Raw genomic sequence first — 20,788 nt, 5'->3', positions numbered from 1 at the left:
GGGGTATTTGATGACGTCATCGTCGATACGAGGTGTACGTAAAACCGAGGGTTCGTATAACTGTGGTACGTAAAAACGAGGTTCTACTGTAATTATTTATTACACTTTAAAACCTTGAATTGATACCCCGTGCTGCTCCTTTTTTTTTTTTTTTTTTTTGCGATTTTTTTTTTTACATACTGAATGTCACAAACACCATAGCAACCAGACCATAAACCGCCAGCATACAGTATGTGACGAATTACGAATTGTTAGTTGCCATGATAATTGCGCGTCGTGCGGTGATTACAAAGGCCTAATGATATTTTGCACTAACATCAGACTGAAATTATATTCTTTATTTCAACATTAATTTTACCAATGTTGTGGTGTATTGTTGTTCATGAGACTCACTTTGCAGAAAAAAATAAATTTTCTGTATCTACGCAAATGTTCATTTTGTGCACCTTAGTCGAACATTGTCAAAATGACAGTTCAATATTATATAAGAATATTAAAATTATAAAAAATCGTAAGCTTTCAATTGCTATAACTTTCCATTTTGTTGGTCAATTTTCACGAATCAAATTGCACTTTATAGAAGCGTTTAACAAGCTCGTGGTGAAAAAGAAATCAGATTTAACAGACATGGCAAAGTATTCAAAATAAACAAAATAGTAACTAACACCAAAAAATGTACAGCACGCATAGACTAATAATTGACGGCTGTACTCGCAACTAGTAGTATCGGATTGTCGATGCCACAGTAAAGATCAAAGGACTGTACGCACACGCTATGTTCGAGAGCGGAGATGTGCGTCCTTTTGTTGAATTGCCTTGATTTATGTAAATGAGTTTATGAAAAACTAGGCCTACCTTAGACCTAGTCCTAACTAGGGCCTACACACATTACCCAACAACACCCACTTTTAGAATAGTATCACCCAGAGATGAAACATGGTGGCCAACTTGTATACCTGATTCACTAGCCTAACTAGGCCCTGGAGCCCTAGCCATGTTTGTAGTAGGCCGCCCTAGGACTAGCCTAGCATAGCATAGTAGGAGGACAGGTAGCCTAGCTAGCTAGTACTACTAGGGCCTGGCCTAGCCTAGCTAGGCTCCAGCTTCTTATATTAGGCCTACCTAGTGTTCTAGGCCTACTCTTTGTGTTATATTAGACATTTTTCTCAAATCAAATTATTTTTACGAGAGAGAACTACAATCATCTTAAAATGTCTTTATATTATATATTAAACAAAACCTCCTAGTGAAGTCTGAATTGTGAATAAGAAGACGTGAATTTTTACTACCTCCAAATCAGACGCCATTTTAAATTCTTAACAGCGCCCTCTATAGCGTGTGCCGCAGTAAAAATTCACTCAAGCGCATCAAGACTAATTTTTGAGAAGGATACTTCCAATGTAAGTAACACTGATCAAAATACAGTATAGCGATTTTCAATAATTCTTTTCTAGAAAAATGAAAGAAATGATCATCTGACTTAGCCTATATAAAGTCTACAAATATAAATTATAGGGCTCTACTATGCTATGGCAATAAAAGTAAACATAAAAAATGATAAATATCAATTAAAACTTTATATTCTGGATAAAGCAGAAAACAAAAGAACTTACGTTTTAAAAAATTATTTTAAAAAATGATTTTGCAATTTTACCATTCTCCATTTTTTTTTTGTTTATCATGAATCAACATTCATGCATATGTAAATGTGTACAAATTTATGTAACCTCTCCCCTTAGCGTAGTGTTTGTACACTTATGAAAATGCTAATACTAATAGTATTGTGAACGATCAATAAGAAATTCAAATATAGAATTTTTTTTTTTTAATTTTCAGACGGTTCTGACTCTATTCGGTGGTTGAATTATCGTCGTTCATTGATCAAAAATTCGTCCACCGGATTCTAAAAGAGCAGTAGTAATTATGAAAAATAAAATTCATGTTCTATCTGTTTAAATAACTGCGAAAATGTTATCAGTTTGAGCGCTTGTAGAAGCGAATTTGCATAACAAATTTTAATTGTACCACATATCGTCGAATGGTGATGGTGCAGGGGGTGAGTACGTACTGCTCCCCTGCAAGTTATATGACGATATTATAATATAATATTGTTATGTGGGAAGGTTGTTCCAAACCATCAGAAATTTGAATGTTAACACTTTAAAAAGTGTTAAAAATCAATTAACATATATACTAGTCACCAAGAAAAACCTCTGAAAAATAAAAATAAGCCTATATATAAAGTAAACAAAATTTGTATACATGCCTTTAGGAAGCTACATGACTGCTTCTTCCATGCCTACGTTTTCTTCACAGTTTAAATCAATTGATCTTAGCCTCTCAAAAACTTAGTTTTCAAATACAAGTAATAACCAATAAGACAATATGGGCCTATATGTGTTAATGTTTATGTTTTTATATACGGTATTTGAATCAAAATACTAATTTACCTTTTCTGTTTTGTGTTTAATTTCTGGTTTATGTCTCAGTCACTGGAAAGATTTTGTGACTCCGGTCAATTTCTCTAAATTTCAATATTTGTTTTTTTTTAGTACTGTATGAAATTTGTACCCCTATTAATGTTAATTTGCATGCATCTTTATTTTGTCATGTTCTCGTCGATCATTTTGGTTTCAAAAAATGTATAATACCGCCCTCTAAATATGCGCATGCGTAGAGAGACACTTCAGGTCGTGGGGAAATATAGAAAGTAAACATTCAAATCCAGATCCCGCGAATACTGTGAGGTGATTACTGTATGTAAACGGCGATCATTCGTTTGTTCACGTCTTACTCTCTTATTTTGTCAGAAATCGTTCAGAACCACGAAGTTACTTCAGCTTTACACAAAGTAAGTTTAATTTTTAACTAATTTGCTACTTTTGTTATCGTAAAAAATAATGATAAGTGAGTTGCCTCATCCTTTGCCTGGTTGCTCATCGATTCATTATTTCCACTCACTCAGCTGGCTGAGCTGTTTGAATACGTTGGATGAGACAAAAGTCGTCCATGGAGTTATAATTATTTTGAGAAGTTTTACAGGTGGTAGTATAATAAGAATAAAAATTTAACTAACGGCCTAGGGCCTAGAGCATCGCTAGGCTAGGCCCGGGCCTAGGCCTAAACTTGTTTCAGTTTGGCCTTCTTTCTACCAACCAAGGTGTTTCAGAGTCAGAAGTTAAGATATAGGCCTAGTGTAGGTAGGCATAGGCCCCTAGAAGAGGCCTAGGCCTAGGCCTAGTGTAGCTGACTGCTTTATTATTCATGCTGTGTGCTGCCCAAGATACTAGAAACACAAGATAGAGTTCTCCACAGAAAAAAACTTTTCCACCGAAATGCATGGTGGGAATACAAAAAATGGGGCGCCGCGTACAGCTGGATCTAAAAAACTTCTGCCACTGTTACATAACTGTGAATACATGTAACATAACCTCCTTTTGCGGAGGTTGAAATCGTTGTTACTATCCATAAGATACAAACAAGTAGGCATAAATAAATCAAAGCAATAAAAACAAACAAAAGTGCAGATTTGTATGACCGGACTCTGATTAGTGATAAAGTTTTCCTCCATTAGTGGAAAAAGAAGTGCACCGCGTGGGTCTGGTTATACCTAGCATCTGAAGGGTGCCCTGTACGTCTGGATCAAGTATAGAAAACTTGCTTTATAAAAGGAGAAGGGCGCCTCGTACGTCTGGACTAATTTCCGCCTCATTTTTGCTATGCGAGTGCTCTCTCTTATATTTCTAGTATCTTTGGTTGCCCTGAACATTTTTCCATTAGCCTAGGCCTACAGATAGTAAGCCGATGCAGTAAATAGGAATAAACGAGAGTCAAGTAGGCCTAGGCCTGTATGTAGGTCCTGTATGGTGCATGAGAGTATTTTACTATGTGCACATGTACACCTGCCAACTCTCACACATAATGCACAAGTCTCGCGCATGACCATGCACTTTTTACATCTCGCATTTACCTTGTATGGCCTAAGTCTCGCACATCATAAAAATTTTATAAGAGATAAAATTTATAGGCCGATTATTTATACCCTTAAAAATGGATAAAATGAAGTGAATTCATTTTTAAGGGTATAAATAATCGGCCTATTTATATATACCCTTAAAAATGGATAAAATGAAGCGAATTCATTGTTAATGTGAATACAGGCCTTATAAATTTCTTTTATCAAAGCTCTACCGAACGACGACTGTAAACAAGCAGTCATCACTACAGTTTTTTTTAAATAACAGAGGGTGCTCTATTTTGTGATTTTTACATAGAGGGCCCTATATATATATTTTTTTTTTTTCTCACTCAGACACCAACAAAGTTGGCAGGTAGGCGCATGTACTTTGCTGTGTCAGAAATTGATCCTCCCAAGCTGACTTTGAGTGTTTGTTGGGGTGGGGTTTCGCTACCAGAGAGAGGGAGGTTTGCCCGAATCAAGAAAATCCCACTGGCTACTGGCCTACTACAACTAACTACAAAGGCACACAATTTTCATTCTTGAATTTAAAGCAGGCCTATCTTTGTGAGACTAATCTACCAGACATATTCAATTTAAAGTTTAATTAATGGAAAGTTTCCTGCCCACACTATAAATTAATGTAATTACCATCCTACTTATAGTAAAGTTCTGAGGAAGAGAAACTTGAATTTATTTGACAAAAAGTATGTCATACTTTTAGAACATTTTGCATGGGTACAGTATTTGGTAAGTTACTAGACCTAGGTGTAATCTTTTTTTTTTCTTCTGAAATTAATTCAATTCAAATAATATTATAATTCATTTTACTTTGATTTTCAATAACAATATGAAAATACACAATATTTTGAAACAGTGTGAGAAATATTAACATTCTCAATAACTGGTGTAACAATAGTCACAGCCAAAAAACATGCATGTTGCCAACTGACGCAAAATCTTAAATCAAACGCGGGATTTTTTTGTTTTTACCAAAGATGAGCTCTGGGATGTTTGGAAAAAATCAAATTAAATGACTACCCAATTGTAAAATTTCAATTAAAAGGCCAAATAAAATTAGTTTTTAATAAATCATGTCTGGGATTTGAAATTATTATTTGGTAGGGATATTTACTAATTCAGACATGCCAACCACTCCAATTTTGGTGGAGTTACTCCGTTTATTTAAGCAAAACTCCGCACTCCGATTTTGGGTTGAAAATCTCTGCTTTTTGCGCATTTCCGAATAAAAATGATAATCCTATGATGTAGATAAGAACAAGACCACTTAAATTCGTCCTGAAAACAGCGCTCTGAACTGTATACAAAATAGTAATTCGCGCTCTACGGTCTACTGATTTCTAAAAAAAACCAATTTCATTGACCAAATCGCTGTCAGAATTACAATCTGAACTGTATACGAAAAATTAATTCATGCTCCACGGTCTACTGATTTCGAAAAAACAAATTTCATTGGCCAAATTGATGTCAGAGTTGCACTCTGAACTGTATAGTGCTCCATGGCCTACTGATTTCGTACCAACAACAGTCTAGTAAAGCACGATTTCAAAAATGGTGTCCGATGAGAGCGATATGGATGTAGGCCTAGGCAATACCGAAAAACGAGTAGTTGTGTTGAGCTTCCTCTAAAAAAGAAACTAAAGCATACGCAAACATGCAAGTTAATAACAGAAAGTATCCTGATAGTAATTGTTATTGTCGTGATGGAATAATAGACAATAACCGGATTTGCGTCAGGAGAAACATATATAGGTGTAATTTTTGCCCTACCTGATGGAAATGTACCGAATACTGCGAAAAAAAAAAAATCGCAAGTTGTTCTCGGGTGGGACTCGAACCCACGATCATCAGATCACTAGCCTGGCATCATACCTCTAGACCACCGAGCTTGCGCCTGATGGCCAGGGTTGAATTCGAGTCCAAGTAAGCAGCGGGTACTGCAGTGTTGATAGTAATTGTTATTGTCGTGATGGAAAAATAGACAATAACCGGATTTGCGTCAGGAGAAACATGTATAAGTGTAATTTTTTTTTTTCCCTACCTGACGTGGAAATGTACCGAATACTCAGTACATTTGAAAACAACTGCGAAAAAAATCGCAAGTTGTTCTCGGGTGGGACTCGAACCCACGACCTCCAGATCACTAGCCTGGCTAGTATCCTGTCAGTCTGAATTCAAAATTACTGTAGGTGATGCCTACGGTACGCTTGTTGTGATTGGTGTGGTGTTGATTTTCTGCCAAGGGCCTAGGCCCAGGGCCTAGTCTCGCACGGCGGTATTCCTGTTGTGCGTCAAAACGGTTACATTTTACAATCCGATCACATTGGTACTATGTCTTAGGAATACTCCTCACATTGCCAAAACTCCGCTCAGAAGTTTTTCAGACTCTTCTTGTTGGCCTTGTAGGGTTGCCATGTTTGCTATTTGCTCTTTGCATCCTAAATTTTGAGCATTATTTATATACTAGGTTTACTAACTGGTACAGTAAATAATAAAAATCATTTTTTATATACAAGTTAAATGAATCTTACAGTACATGTAATGTATTCTGCCATTTATGATAGGCATTGACAACAGTCTTTCAATTCGTAATTTTTTTTTTATTTTCCATGGATAAGTTACTTTTTTGAAAATTGGCAAATAGTAAATTTTTCCTTGAGGTTCAAAAAATTGAGGAGAGTGGGGACGTAAAACTAGCAATTAATTTTAATTGGCCTAAAATACCACGTAATTATTTTTTAAACAAGTTTGAAAATTAAGTTATTGATCATTCACTGTGTATACCTGTAGCTCATTAAAAAAAAAAAAAAAAATATGTGACTGGCTCTGGCAAAACTAGCCATTTTTAGTAAAAATTCAAAATTGAGTTTTTGGTGTTTTTAGATTCTGCATGAATTCTTTATAACAGTGTTTACGTGATGGAAATTGGTTGAGTATTAGCAAAGTTATGGATATTTAATTAATTGTATACATCAACGATGTAGGTTTGAGAAAATAGAAGATTCCAAAGTCAATACTTTATTATTAAGATTTGTTGTAAGTAAAAAGTAATTTTGATACTTTTCAGTTGATTTAGTGATTGATATTTTGCAGAAATCTTCTGTTATAAATTTATAAATAAATATCTTCTTTTATAAAATTCAAAAACATGAAAATGTTCAAAATTCTGATTCTCAAACATTTTGGTGCTTGTTGGAAATTATTATTTGAGACAAACAGCGGGTTTTTCACTAGAGCCGGTCACATATTGCAACATTAGAATACTGAATGTAATTGTTTTCATTCTGCTATACATGGCAGTATGAAAACAATTCAACAGTGAGTTACAGTATTTAATCTATTTTGAAATAAACTCTGTTAGAGCAAAGCTTTATCCTATTCACAATTATTAACTGCACTGTAACTGTGGCTAACTCAAAATTATTGTACGCTATAGAGGTGAACCAGTTACGATTGTATTAACGTAGTTAAGTTGCCCTAGGTCTTACTATCGTGAGACCTGAATTGACTTGAATGTTGGACCAAATGTAGGTTGCCTGGAGTTGGTTTAAAAGAAACTACTTATGCACATTTGACGTACAGTAAGCTGGCCCTGAGGCATTCCCGATTTGACAAAACTCTTGAATTGTGAATTGAGCTCTTTAAAGAGGACGTCGGATACAGTACATGTGCATTACATGACAATTTTTTTAGAGATTGTCAGTGGAGGGCAGAAAAAAAATATTAAAAATGTTGTTTTCTTATTTAGTAAAAGTATCTACTGTAGACAGAGGACAATAATATAATATTGTGCAGTATAGCCAAGTCCTATAATTATAAGTAGGGATGTAGGCAGAAGCTTATCCGCAATGTCAAGCTGCGTAATGCGGATCAGTGTATGATGCTCCCCCTGGTTCAGACACTGGTCCACTGCAGGCTACTCCCAGCAATTTGGTGGTACCCATCGATACAGCTAAGTAGACTGTTCGCAATGTAGGTAATGTGCCTTGCTCGAAGTCATAAGCGAAATGCACAGGATTGAAACCCCGACCTTGATGTTGGGAAAGCAAACCATTTCCACTGCGCCAAATCTCCTCTACTATAACAATACAATTGGACATACAAAATATACAGTAGCGATTAATAGAATTTTGACTGTATAGACGTGGGTGATGGTTGAGGTAAGCTCAAGATGTCAGGGTTGAAATAGGTTAATGTATGGTGCACAAGTTATGAGATGATTAGAGATCTCTAATTACTCTAGATCTAAATTGAAATTGTTGAATTGAAAGTTTACAATTTTGTATTTTGTCTTCCTTCCATTAGGAATGTAACTCATTATTGCGATGGAAAAACATAAAGTATGTAATTTGATTAATTAATTGTGTATGCATTGCACTGTTTCGTTATTAGTGTTCTATTTTTTTCTAAAAAAAAAACATTAATGAAATTGTCAAAAAAGTAGAGAATCCAAAGAAGCCTTATCCAGGGTTCTCAAGCCTCTTAAGCTGGGCACCCACTGATCGTAAGACGGCCATGACCGTCCCACTACAAATCAAATTCTGCTCCCTGGGACCGTTAGACGACACAATGCTGTCTGCTGATTGTTGATGTCGATGAGCGTGGTGACTTCCCGGCTTTAGTTTATGCCAGCTACATTCAACTGCTGGGTGCAGTCATACTTTCTCAGCCCTGATCAAAGGCCTATCCTTAAAAGATCAACCAGCAATTTCCAAACAAAAGAATGCACTGCATTCATTTGTCCAATATAAAATAAAAAAACATTAGAAAATTACTTTTTGTACGCTACAGATTTTAAGAAAAAACATCAAGACAACACAAAAACATCATTACGGGAAGAAACTGTAAATAAGATATCAATTTATTACATTATGAAAAATTGTACACAAAAATTAAAATTTAGTTATTAAAAATTGAAAATACCTGTATAATATTAAATATCAATTACTGACGTATATGAACATTTTTATGTAGCCTGCAATACAATATTCAAATTCATTATTTACTATATTATCATTTTTAATAGAAATTATTATTTAAAATAGAAAAGACCAGTCATCTGAGGACCAACTTGAATGAAAATTATAATCAAGTCAACGATGGAATTAGTAAACCTCTAATTTTTTAAAAGCACAGTTTTCCCATGCTAACTATTTTTTTCAAACTTTACTTTGAGGCACCAACCAAAGCGTTAATAGTGTCAACCTTACTAGTATTGGTAATGGTAAGTGGTTCTTCAATATATCGACTAAAAGTTTTGAAACTTGCATTACAGTTTCGGTTGCTGACAGCTACCATTATCAAATGGCTGGAATGTACAGGTTAAGGTACATCTCCAGCTTGCCGACTGGTGGTGCTGTGTCTTCAAATCATGCCTGATCTGATGTACTTATAGTCCATTGAAGAACCAATTACAGTATATTTATTCTTCCAAAAATTTCATTTTTATTGACAAATGCATATTAGTTGTATTGAATAATAAACTTGAATTTATACAGTAATATAGTAGGACCCCTACTTGGGACACCCCTGTTAGGGGGACATCCCTATTAATAAAGGGAAACTTTTTAGCCATAGGGAAAATGTTTTGACACCATGGTAAGTCCCTGTTTTTTGGTCCTAGAGGTGTCCCCTTGATATAGGGGTTCTACAGTAATTATAATGTAACAACAATTTCATTCAATTAAAAATATTACTTTAATTTAATAACAACAAGTCTTACAATCTTCTGTACATCAACACTGTCCTATGCTCACAAAATAAAAGTTTCTTTTTTTTTTTGTTTTCATTTATATAGAGGTTCTACTATAATTATAATGTAGCAACAACTTCCATCAGTTAAAAAATATCACTTAATTAATTTAAGAACAAGCTCTTACAGTCTTCTGTACATCAACACCTACGCTCACAAAAGAAAGCAATTGAGTTTGTATTCATTTATTGCACAATTAACCTTTTGCTAAAGTAAATTTCATCTTGGTTAAAAAATACTGTAAATTTGAAGCAAATACAGTAGCTTGTTGCTATGGATAAATGTAATTAATGTGTGTGGTGATGTTTGCTTTCAGAAGAGTTAGTTGACAGTGTAATTATATTTTTAGCACATGAAATACTGTACAGTTAGTCATAAACGCAAACCTCCATTAAACACCATGACTACTATCTTAATAGATGACAATGTTTACCTAGTGCATTTTAATCATCAGTGATTGTCCCGTTTAGTTGAAGCTAAAAAAATATGATGGAAATAGCAAATTTAGCTAATTTAATATGATTTTATTTCGTTTCTTTTTTAAATTTTACATTCTCCTTTGAAAATCTTTTAAAAAGTCCACTAAACAATTTACAGTATGTCAAAGTTGCTATTGTTACACCAGTCTTGAATGAATTCTTAATACTGATTGGATGTTATTGCATGTACAATGGATTAGGACAGTACTATTCGATCAGTATTTAAGAATTTGTGTAAGACTGGGATATACTGTATAATACTAATAGCCACTGTCTAAAAATAAGTTAATCTCTTTGGTCAAATGGTGGCGGGGAGAAAGGGCAGCTTCTATTCTTTTTTTTCCAGGACCCTGACAAGGCTCTAGTCAGCCTCGTGGTTTAGACCCCTTGTCAGACATTTCGGATCCCCTGTCAAACAGTTTCAGGAGTTGTCAAGAGTCGAATCGGGCCAAGATTAGATAATGACTGCTGCAGTGAAATTCTTCACTCGCAATTCTTTGACGATTGATTGATTGATTTAATGATCGATTAAAAATGGTACAAGTTGAATATTCGGTTGCCATGTAACAATAAAAAAAAAAGACACTGATAATTCACTATTATTTATTAGTTAAATTTACAGTAATTTGGGGTTCACTTTTATTTTCTTGTTGAAGTAAATCATGGCCTTGTACTTTAATATAATAAGACTAGAAAAAAAAGTGTATGTTTGCAGTTGGTCACTTTTATGAATTGTTCCTCAAAAATTATTCTCAATCTACAGTACTGTACTGAACCATCTTTGGTATTAAAGTAAATTTAAGTGTAAATTAATTTAATAATTTACTATGGGCATAAATATTCCAAGGAGTTCAAATCAAACATCTGGCGTTTCCTACCCAAAATCTATAGTTTTAATCACATTTCACATCAACCAATCATAATTCTCATCAGCAAATCGATGTTTCTACATGACTAAATTACATTTTAATTTCCATGTACACCCAACCATTAAATGTTCTTGAATCTATATATTATTTTTCCATAATCTTTTTCTATTTTCTGTTGAGACACATACATAGAGCATTAATTTACGCACCCTTTCGCACTCTTGTTCACGATACCATAATTTGCATAATGCTTTATACATTGCCATTGAGGTTGTTGGAATAAAGTTGTTGTTGAAGAGAATCATATGACACTACAGCCCCCAGGAGAATGCCATTACTTGCAAAAGATGGTATTATTACTTGAGTAAGTAATTAGAAAACTAGAGTATCATAACCAACAAGAATGGTCATTAAAGGGATGGTCAAAGAATATGTAATAATTTTTCTTATGGCTAAAAATATGAATCATAATAATGTAAATGATTAATTGTAACATGTTAATTTAATGCACCTAATGCTTTATGCAGTTCTAAAATCACCAAAAACAGTAAAGAAAACTAACAAACCTTACCTTAATTATGAAAAATCGGACTCTCTCTTAAAGAACCACATTAATACTTTCAACCATACAGTCTTTCTTTGGGCTCTTGTTTATATTACCAGTTGTTTATTTATATAATTTTGTTGCTGCATGGGTAAATGCTTTCTTTTTATTAGTGTAACATTCATAATTTATCTTGTTTATCAATCTTTGTTTTCATTTTACTTAGAATTCTGATGATCCAATTAATTTGTTTTTAAGAAAACATACTCACACAACATTTCTCTGATACTCTATCAGAATTCTCAAGTGAATCTGTGATGTAATTACAGCTTGATTGGTTTACATGTGCCATTGAAAGTTAATTTTTCAAATTTTAAATGCAATACTTTTTGCTGAACGCAATTCAAAGTTTTGTGTGTATTTTGTTTTAGAGAGGGCACTAATTGAAAGACTTAAGTATGACTTTTTGACTATCTTTTGTCTTCTTGCTCATTATATGGTGGTTACATGTGTGGGTGTGTTTGCGTGTGTGTTTTTTTTTATTATTTTTTTAATAAGAACTCACTTTATAAGAACACTGAGGCTGATCGCTATTCAGACTAGCAATCGGATGTCAACATTGGTCAATTTTAATTCTGAAGCAATGTGTTTATTTTGGATGTTTGTTTGTTTGTTTAAATTAAAAAGATCTAAAATTAAAATAAGTTTAATTTATTATTTTTTAATGTTTTTTTTCTGTTTAATATCATCTTTAAAAACCTACCAATCTGACAATTTATTACAAGCAAAATGCATCTCTGACAGTGTGGCTGCATTTAACCGTCTTTTAAAAAACAGATATTGTATTCCACTGTACACTTAGACACTAAGTGTCTGGCCTGGTCCCATCTTCAGTACAAAACTAGTTATCACTACTGCACAACTTCCTGTTGTCTATAAAACATTAAAATTTTTTGACAATTCTAATATGATTGATTAAGTTTGTAAGGGGAAATGATATTGATAAAGGTCAATCTTTAATTAATGATTTACTGTACATACTCTCTAATGTGTTTTGTTCCAGATCATTTAACAAAACATTGACCTTGTCTAGTTGGTCATAACACATTGATAGGAAGATTGCATGACTGTGCATTCCTCCATCCATGGAGCTATAGTATATCTACCCATGGATGGTCTACAGTTCCTGGACAGGTACAAATCTCAGAGTACAAGCATGTTTTGGTAAGATTGTAGAAATCTCAGTACACATGCTAGTGGTAAGATTGTAGAAATTTCAAAGTACAAGCATGCTAGTGGTAAAATTGTATAAACCTCAGAGTACAAGCATGCTAGTGGTAAGATTGTACCAATCTCGGAGTACAAGCATAGGAGAGGCATACCACCATGCACTAATTTTACATTTCTGCATTGTCTAGTTCACACAAATCAATGGTTATACTTTACCTGGATAAACTGACTAATTAGTCGGTTTATCCAGGTGAGCATTCACAAAGTAGAGAACCAGACAGTTGCTACAGCCAAACCTCTCTCAAATTTAAAGCAGATATGTAGTGAAATGTCTATCACCCACTCACCCACCCTTAGTTTTCTACAGCTATAACCCTGTTTTAGCCTTGCTTTTCATTGGAACCAACTGAAATGAATAGCCCCTTATTCTTAGTAATCAGGCAAACACACACTGAAAGTCACTACACGCTGGCAAACGACATCTCACGTGAGCATGCCAGCTATGATAGAATAATTATCATGGCAGTATTTAATGCTTTATAGTAAAGTCTAGGTTGTGTTTATATAATAAACTATATCCTTGAACATATTTTCACTACCCAAGGCGAGCCGCCAAACTTCGCCATTTATAAAACATGCCAATACATGTATTAGATATATTAAGTCCTCTGGTGTTAAATGGATATGCCATGTAGGGCAGTGATTAAGTTCACTTATTAGCATATCCTTGGCGCTCGTGCCTAAAGAAATGAAATGAAAAAAAATGAAATGACACCGGAAGTATCATGGCGCAATGTATTTTGGGATACATTGTCAAACCAACAATGCAATCCTACTTCGCACGGTTTGTTTAAGAAGAGGTGTGGATCGATTGTGTTAATATTCCCTTAATTTCCGAAATTGAGGGTCGGCATTTTAGTTTTTTTTCTTTTTAACTACAACGAACACTATCTTTTTAATTTGCTAAAAAGACTAGAAAGTGCCTATCTTCTGACGTAGACGATGCAACGGTGTTGTGCAGTCGTTTTGCTCTTCAATATAGATTTTAAAATGGTCTTTGTAGTATTTTTGTGTATTTTCTACATTTTAGGCATAATTTATTGGTATTAATATAAAAAAATTGAAAAAAATACCTACCGACCTACAATTTTTTTAAATTTTCCCAAAACGTGGCCAACACCAGAATTTTTTTTTTGTTGGCGTGATTGTAGAGATAAATTATTTCAAACTTGTTAAATCTGACCAAGATTATGACAATTAAACAAGTATACAGGTTCAGACCTACTCAATTGACCGCCAGTGTGCGAGGTACAAATTAGAGAGGACGTACTTTATCGCTCATGATCGTATCGGTGACGTAAACAGTTCAGTAAATCGGATTAGTTAATTCTTGTGGGATGAATTAAAATATCTTATCTTGAGAGTGGCATTAGTGGGCAAGAAAGAAGAATGCTGCATGTTCGCGAAAAAATTATATATAGTCACTAATCAACCAATTCGGTGATGGGCGTCATGTGACCTAACTTGGGTGTTGGATGTAAACAATGGACTGGAACAGCGATGTTTACATGGAGATTGCTATTGTGGCCGTCCATTGATATTGCTGTAAAGGTCATCATAATTCCCAGCACACTTTACCAAATTGATTGGAAATTTGACAATTTTGCCGGTTTTGCTAATGCTCCCATAGCTAATGGCCGTAAACATTCAGATTTTTCGACAAACATTTAGGTCTAGGCCCCTGCACATCTATGGCCTGTTTTGGTATGCACGAGAGTATTCGACCTGCGAACTGCGCTATGATTTTAAGGCTAGCCAAGGTTTACGAAGGAGCACTTAAATTCCAAAGTATACAATGCTAGGAGAATGCCCGGACAAGTAAATAAATACTATTTTGAACAATCGCCTTGCCATTTATTTCTCATATTAACTGAGGGGGGTTGTTTTTGCGACCATAACATTAAGTATCCTATACTTTCACATTGATCGCACTGTAATGTTTTCCATGGTATACCCAAGTTATGTGATGTGACCAGCTGTAAGTGAACATCACCGAATTGATCTATTAGATTAAGGTACAGTATTGTAAATTTATACTAGTCTTGAATGTCCCTAGGCATGAAAATCAATTTCAGAATTTTTCTTGCACAATATATAGTTACTTTCAGATTTTTCGCAGTCACTGATAGTGATATTCCTCTTTATCACCTGACTCGTATTTTATTTGTTTCAAATGGCTGATTCCTATGACGACTCATCTGTATACTTTAGTGTCATACTTGTAAGATACTGTTAATATTACTTATTATTTGAATAAGTAATTGGTGAATAAAAAAATAGTAGGCTGTATTATTAGATAGCAGATCTGGTATCATTAAAGAGACATTCAAAGACTATGAATATTTTTCTCAGGTGTTAATACAAAAATTATTCAAGCTTGAGCTGTGAATAAAAGGTGTTAAGGCTGTACTCTACTTGCATGTTAACTCTGCTGTCTGTACTGTCTGCTTCCTCCCGAATCATCCCCTTGCTATTATTAAATAAACATCGTTGGCTCTGTGTAAAAATCTACAGTGTAAAAATCGATCTATGTTTTAAAATGAAATTTTTTCATAAAAATAGTAAATCTCTCAAATTTTAGAGCACTGTCTTTCGGATGAAACTTTTAAGCCGTTGGTCCTACGTGCAAAATGGACCATGTGCACGTTAAAGAATGTAGTATAACACTCTTCAGAAAAGATTTCTCCCAGTGTACTTCCCAATTCACCACCAAAACGACCCCACTGGAAATAAGTCTTGGGACTTTAATGTGTTACAGTATCATTGGTATGTATCACACCGAAGAAATCCAAATCCAGACACCTTGAACATTAATTTAAAGTAGTAATATTCCATTATATAATATAATCCTTATGAACTACAGTACGCTACTGTAATATTGCTATTTTTATGCAAAGCTACAAATAGTTATTGAATACTCTATTGTAGTTATCACCAATTTTCTGTATCAAATTTGCTGGTTTCATTGAGAAAAATTAATCAAGGAGGAAAAAATCTGCAACTGTAAGTGCTGTCATTTTAGATTTAAATATTTTACTACTGTTAGATTTATACACATTTAAATAAGATATTCAATTTTGTTAATGTATCAAACTTCAAATGGATTCAGTAAAGTGATTAACCACTATGGCCAATTCTGAATACCACATCCTTGCCGCAGCAACATATTACAATGAAAACTTTAATATGTAATTTAATAATAAAGATTGTGTATCAATATGACAGGTAATTCAGTATTGTTTGAAGGTTTGCATGGCGAAGAAATAATATATTAATTCTTGCATTACACCACGTAGATTGTTGTTGGTTGAGAATCTCGACGTTTTGATTGAGTTGCTTCAATTGTCTTCAGGAGAATATCAGGATTTCTGCAGATATTATTCTCCTATTAAAGACGATTGAGCGCAACTCAATCGAAATGTTGAGATCAACCAACAACAACAGTTCTTTTTAGAACTATCTATGTGGTGTACCGCAAGCATTAATACTGTATATTAATTATTTCGATATTACTTCTTAAACCATGCTTAGTTTAAGGAATAGCATTAGTTTGTCTAGGGTTAGAAAGTATTACTTCTTTTTTTTTTTTGTATTCATGTTAAGCACATAGAGGTCTCCATAATATGTGCTCAAAAGTGGACCACTATTATTATTATTTTCAATCCATACAGTATGTGTTCCTTTGTTCTCTACCATAATGCAAAACAACTTTGATCTTGTAATACATTAACAATAAATAATCGATTAGTGGACACTCCAAACAAAAGAAAATACTGTATGTACCCTTGGTTGGAATTATTGTAAATACAGATTTGTTTTGGAGGGAAAAAACTGGTGTCTAGTATACAGCAGCCTCCTAATTTGGGCAAAAAGTTAGGTAAAAAATGAATATGTACAGTAGGCATGGTTACTGTCTTTTGTGTTCAAACTTTTTTTTGCAATTCGTAGTGCAAGTGTAAGAGAGTATTGCCATTGGTTGTAAAATGACCACTTATAATGAAAGAAAACTTATTTCTGGTAAGAATGGAAATCAAATATTTAAGGGAGACTTTTCTAACATTTATATTTTATATGAAGTAAAGGGTTGCTCATCAAAGCTTCCTTTTGTTTTATTAAAAGTTACACAGTAATAATGTAGTATGCTACTACTACTACAGTAGATCATCTAATTGACATGTCGACAAGGACACGAAGCCCCGCTCACAAAGTCACGAAAACCTTAGACAATGGCAGCTAGACTTACCGAGTTGGCGAAGATTTTCTTTGCTATCAACCTTCTTAAAGAAAGAATTCAGGGAAGGCGGTATGCAAATGAATCATATATTCATAGTGTTACCCCGGTATTCTTAAAACGAACTTTAGTCGTAGTTCGAGCTAAAACTTTAAAATTACGTCATTTCGTATTCTTAAAACGAACTTCGACTAGCACTACGACATAAGAGACAGATATTAGTTAGGTGAATAATGGGCAATTATGAATTATGAGGAAATATGTTTTTGAAAGACAGACGGCAGTTTAATATTCCTCCGCGTTACCGGATCTCTAAAATTTCGTCTGCTATTAAAATTAGCTCTTTTTATTGGTTAGGTTGATAGTTGTTGCTTGCCAGTCGTCTTCAGCTGAACTACAACTAGGACTTGATTTAGTCGTAGTTAGAACTTCTACTACGTTGTTTGTGAATACAATTTGAAGTCGAAGTTGCAACTAAGACTAAATGAAGTTCTAGTTCGAAGTTCGACTAAAGTTCGTTTTAAGAATACGGGCGCTAATCTGTTTCATGGAACATGGCGGGGAAATTTTTGTAAAAGCCTCTGTATTTCGCTCCCAAATGAAGAGGGAAAAGCCGCATTCAGTCAACCTTGTTGTCAGCAAAGGCCAAGTCACTGATGCGCACTAATCGTGTAAATCTGGGTATCTATCACCAAGCATAGACATCTAGGACTAGGCTCACGTATGTTTTGCATTTAAACCAGCTGTCTATAAGGAAATTAAAATGTCCAAGAAAAAGCTTTTGATCATGTGACTAAATGACGCTCGCCGATTAGTCGGTTTATCTGTCAATCAAATCTCGTCGAGATTTTAATTGTTACACTTTATGGGATTCTATGATTACTGTGAGGTCCAGCAGCCTCTCACTCTACTGTACTGTATATAGTCAGAACTTCCTGGATATTATTATTATTATATAGTTGACTACTACTCTAAGTGCTTTTCCTCTTGATTTTACTGCGGCTCAGCGGTGGCGCCAGAATTTTGCGGACGAGGAGTCTGACGTGTCCTACGGAGTGGTCCAAACCAAAGGGTCGTTGAAGCCTTGGTCGACGGCCTGGATTAAAAATCATTTGATAGGGTTCATGGGGAGAGTTTTTATGGCTTTAGTATGGTCCAAAATGTGCTTTTACACCACAATATTAGGGATTGGCAATCAAAATAACATTCTTTGGATAGGAAAACTATATATTTTAAAAAATTTTCAATCTGGCAACTTGGTTGTTTGAACAAAGGGAAAATGCCCACCCTACCACCCCTCTTTTTGTTAGCGCCACCGATGTTGGTGCCCCCTGATTTGTTTGCCCTGCCACCAGCCAAATTATGCTTTCCTCGCTTTTGTTCCCATCCTGTCGATCAAGGGGCCTCCTTTGCTTCCCTACAGGCAAATCTGTATTTATTTCCTAATTGAAGCCCTGTCCTTTTATGCTTGTCGAATTATAAGCATCAGAATGTCTATTATTTACAGATAGCCTTAAATCTGCACAATATTCATCATTAGACTACCACACAAGATGGCTCCTTTAAGACCACTCACAAAGATATAACAATGTTAATTGGAGATAAATGCTCTTAGAAACTGGTTGATCTGTCGGTAATTTCTTACAATTATTGTTGCAATTATCAGGCTTTTAAGTGCGGTGAGTTGTAGATTGCTTTCACTCATATATTTACATGTCAGTGATCGTGTGCAAGTCTAATGACTAGCCAACGTTTTCTAACATATCGTACATTGTGAAAGACACTATCGGTTGTTTGAAAATGATTAAAGTGGACTCACCATGTGAGGATAGTTTATCTTGCTTTATTTTGGTTCAACAATTAAGACACTATATATGATCCCAACTGCAGTATATGTATCAGATTCAGCTTTGGTAGTAAATGAATCTATCTCAATATTTACATAGTTTTTTGTGATACATTTTGTAAGTCTGTTCTGCAGATTTGTAATTAGGAAAAACAGCCCAAAAAATGGCAACCGGAAGGCCAGGCTATTCTACATTCGTTCTTTATTGCAATATTGTATAAATGAATGTCATTGCTGTTGTCAATAATTTCCTTACACCTGAATTAACAGGTAAAAATGATTAGTTAGTAATCCTGACATGCATAACAAAGTTGCTATAAGCCTCCATTTTATATTCTAATGAAGCCATGAAGTAAAGATCAATGTATATATTACTATTTAAAAAAAAAATGAATTTATATAATAATCATGCTTTTTTTTATACAGGCATAGGTACTGTAATTATGCAAATGAGTGATGCTGGTTGGATCTTGTGGCAATTGGGATCAATATTAATGAACTCTGCAATTTTCAGCATAATAATTTTTGCTTTAGGATGAAAAAAAAACTAAAATTTTGTATTTGTAAAGCATTTTTTTTTTGTTCTTTAGTTTAGTTTTATCATTTTTGTCTTTTATTGCTTGTTTTGCATTTGTAAAAATAATTAATTTTTGCGTCAACGTAATTTTGGTGAAAAAAGAATACTTTTTACTACAGGATCTTAAAAAAAATTGTCCATTCTGTTTGTCAAAAATATATAATAATTTTCATTTCTCTCCACAACCCTTTGACACCATCTACAATAATAATTTAATACGCAATTTTTTGTATAAGAGTCATGGTGCCACTTTTGACGTTTATTTTATCATTTTAAAAATTTTATTTGTTGTTTTTTCTTGATTTACAGGCTTATGATTTTTATTGCCCTGATTGTTCAAATCTTTATTGTGTTAGGTTAAGTTTCCTTGTATTGTTTAGCAAAAGTTAAACATTTTATTTCAGAATTATATTTGTGTATGCCTAGTTTTTTAAGCTTGCTTTTTGTTTGTAATTAACTGTTATTTTGGATGCACCACTATTGTGTGTGCCATCGATCTTAAGGTGTTATTCGTAATAAATTGATTGATTGATTATTTAATTGATTGATTGGGTGGTAGGAAATATCTATCATTTTCTTGTTAACCTGAATAGAAGTATTTGTTGATTACTATGCTGGATATTAGACCTGTTCCACAATGCCGGAATTATATGAAACGTTGATGTAGGGTTGAATTTGCTATAGTGTCGTCAAACGTACACTTCAGCATGCATACTGTACGCATTTTCATCCTGCAGTTCCGGTGACAGTCTGCTGCAATTTGGTTAGAGTGAAGCAAATTTTTGAGAAAAAAACATTTAAATTTAGAATATTTAGATTAAATGTTATTAATTATGTTGTGCATTAAATTATGTTGAGAGAGATTATAAATTCTATTGGATTGCTTCTTGATTATTTTATTACTCAATTGAAAATTAGAATGAGAAAACAATTTCCTTTGCCAATTAAAGGACGTACAATATACAGTAGTTTCTATTTTGCAAACCATTAATTGGCTGGTAATTAATTCAAGGATTTATGTACAGTCTGTACATTAACCGTTTTTTTGTCACTGTCTGTCTGTTCTTTTGGAAGTAGAAAACCAATTAGATTAAATTCTTTTCAGTCTTTTAATTGAAAATTTTATGGTTTAGAATATTTTACGTCAAATGGCACTGCATCTTTAACAATTATTGTTGTATTAAAATATTGATACAATTGTAGCATAATAGGAATCTTGTA

The 20,788-nt window shown here is 33.9% G+C and overlaps 1 protein-coding gene and 1 long non-coding RNA gene across 2 annotated transcripts in view; one reads left to right on the top strand and one right to left on the bottom strand.

Annotated features, from left to right (window-relative positions):
* Nucleotides 1–1,327, bottom strand: part of LOC117115762 (peptidyl-prolyl cis-trans isomerase G-like) — a 13,889-nt gene extending 12,562 nt beyond the window's left edge. Inside the window, exon 1 of the mRNA XM_033259691.1 lies at nucleotides 1,290–1,327. Coding sequence (XP_033115582.1) covers nucleotides 1,290–1,307 — 18 coding nt within the window. The 5' untranslated portion in view covers nucleotides 1,308–1,327. The remainder of the gene's footprint in view (nucleotides 1–1,289) is intronic.
* A 1,357-nt stretch (nucleotides 1,328–2,684) lies between these two features.
* LOC117115767 overlaps nucleotides 2,685–20,788 on the top strand; it is a 35,505-nt gene continuing 17,401 nt past the window's right edge. The window contains exon 1 of the long non-coding RNA XR_004446607.1: nucleotides 2,685–2,851. This is a non-coding gene — a long non-coding RNA (uncharacterized LOC117115767). The remainder of the gene's footprint in view (nucleotides 2,852–20,788) is intronic.

This window comes from Anneissia japonica, unplaced genomic scaffold, assembly GCF_011630105.1.
Source record: "Anneissia japonica isolate Jap-2015-1 unplaced genomic scaffold, ASM1163010v1 scaffold287962_len325480_cov183, whole genome shotgun sequence".
Lineage (NCBI taxonomy): Eukaryota > Metazoa > Echinodermata > Crinoidea > Comatulida > Comatulidae > Anneissia > Anneissia japonica.
The sequence above is the reverse complement of the archived record's forward strand: the minus strand, read 5'-3'. Positions and strand labels throughout refer to the sequence as shown.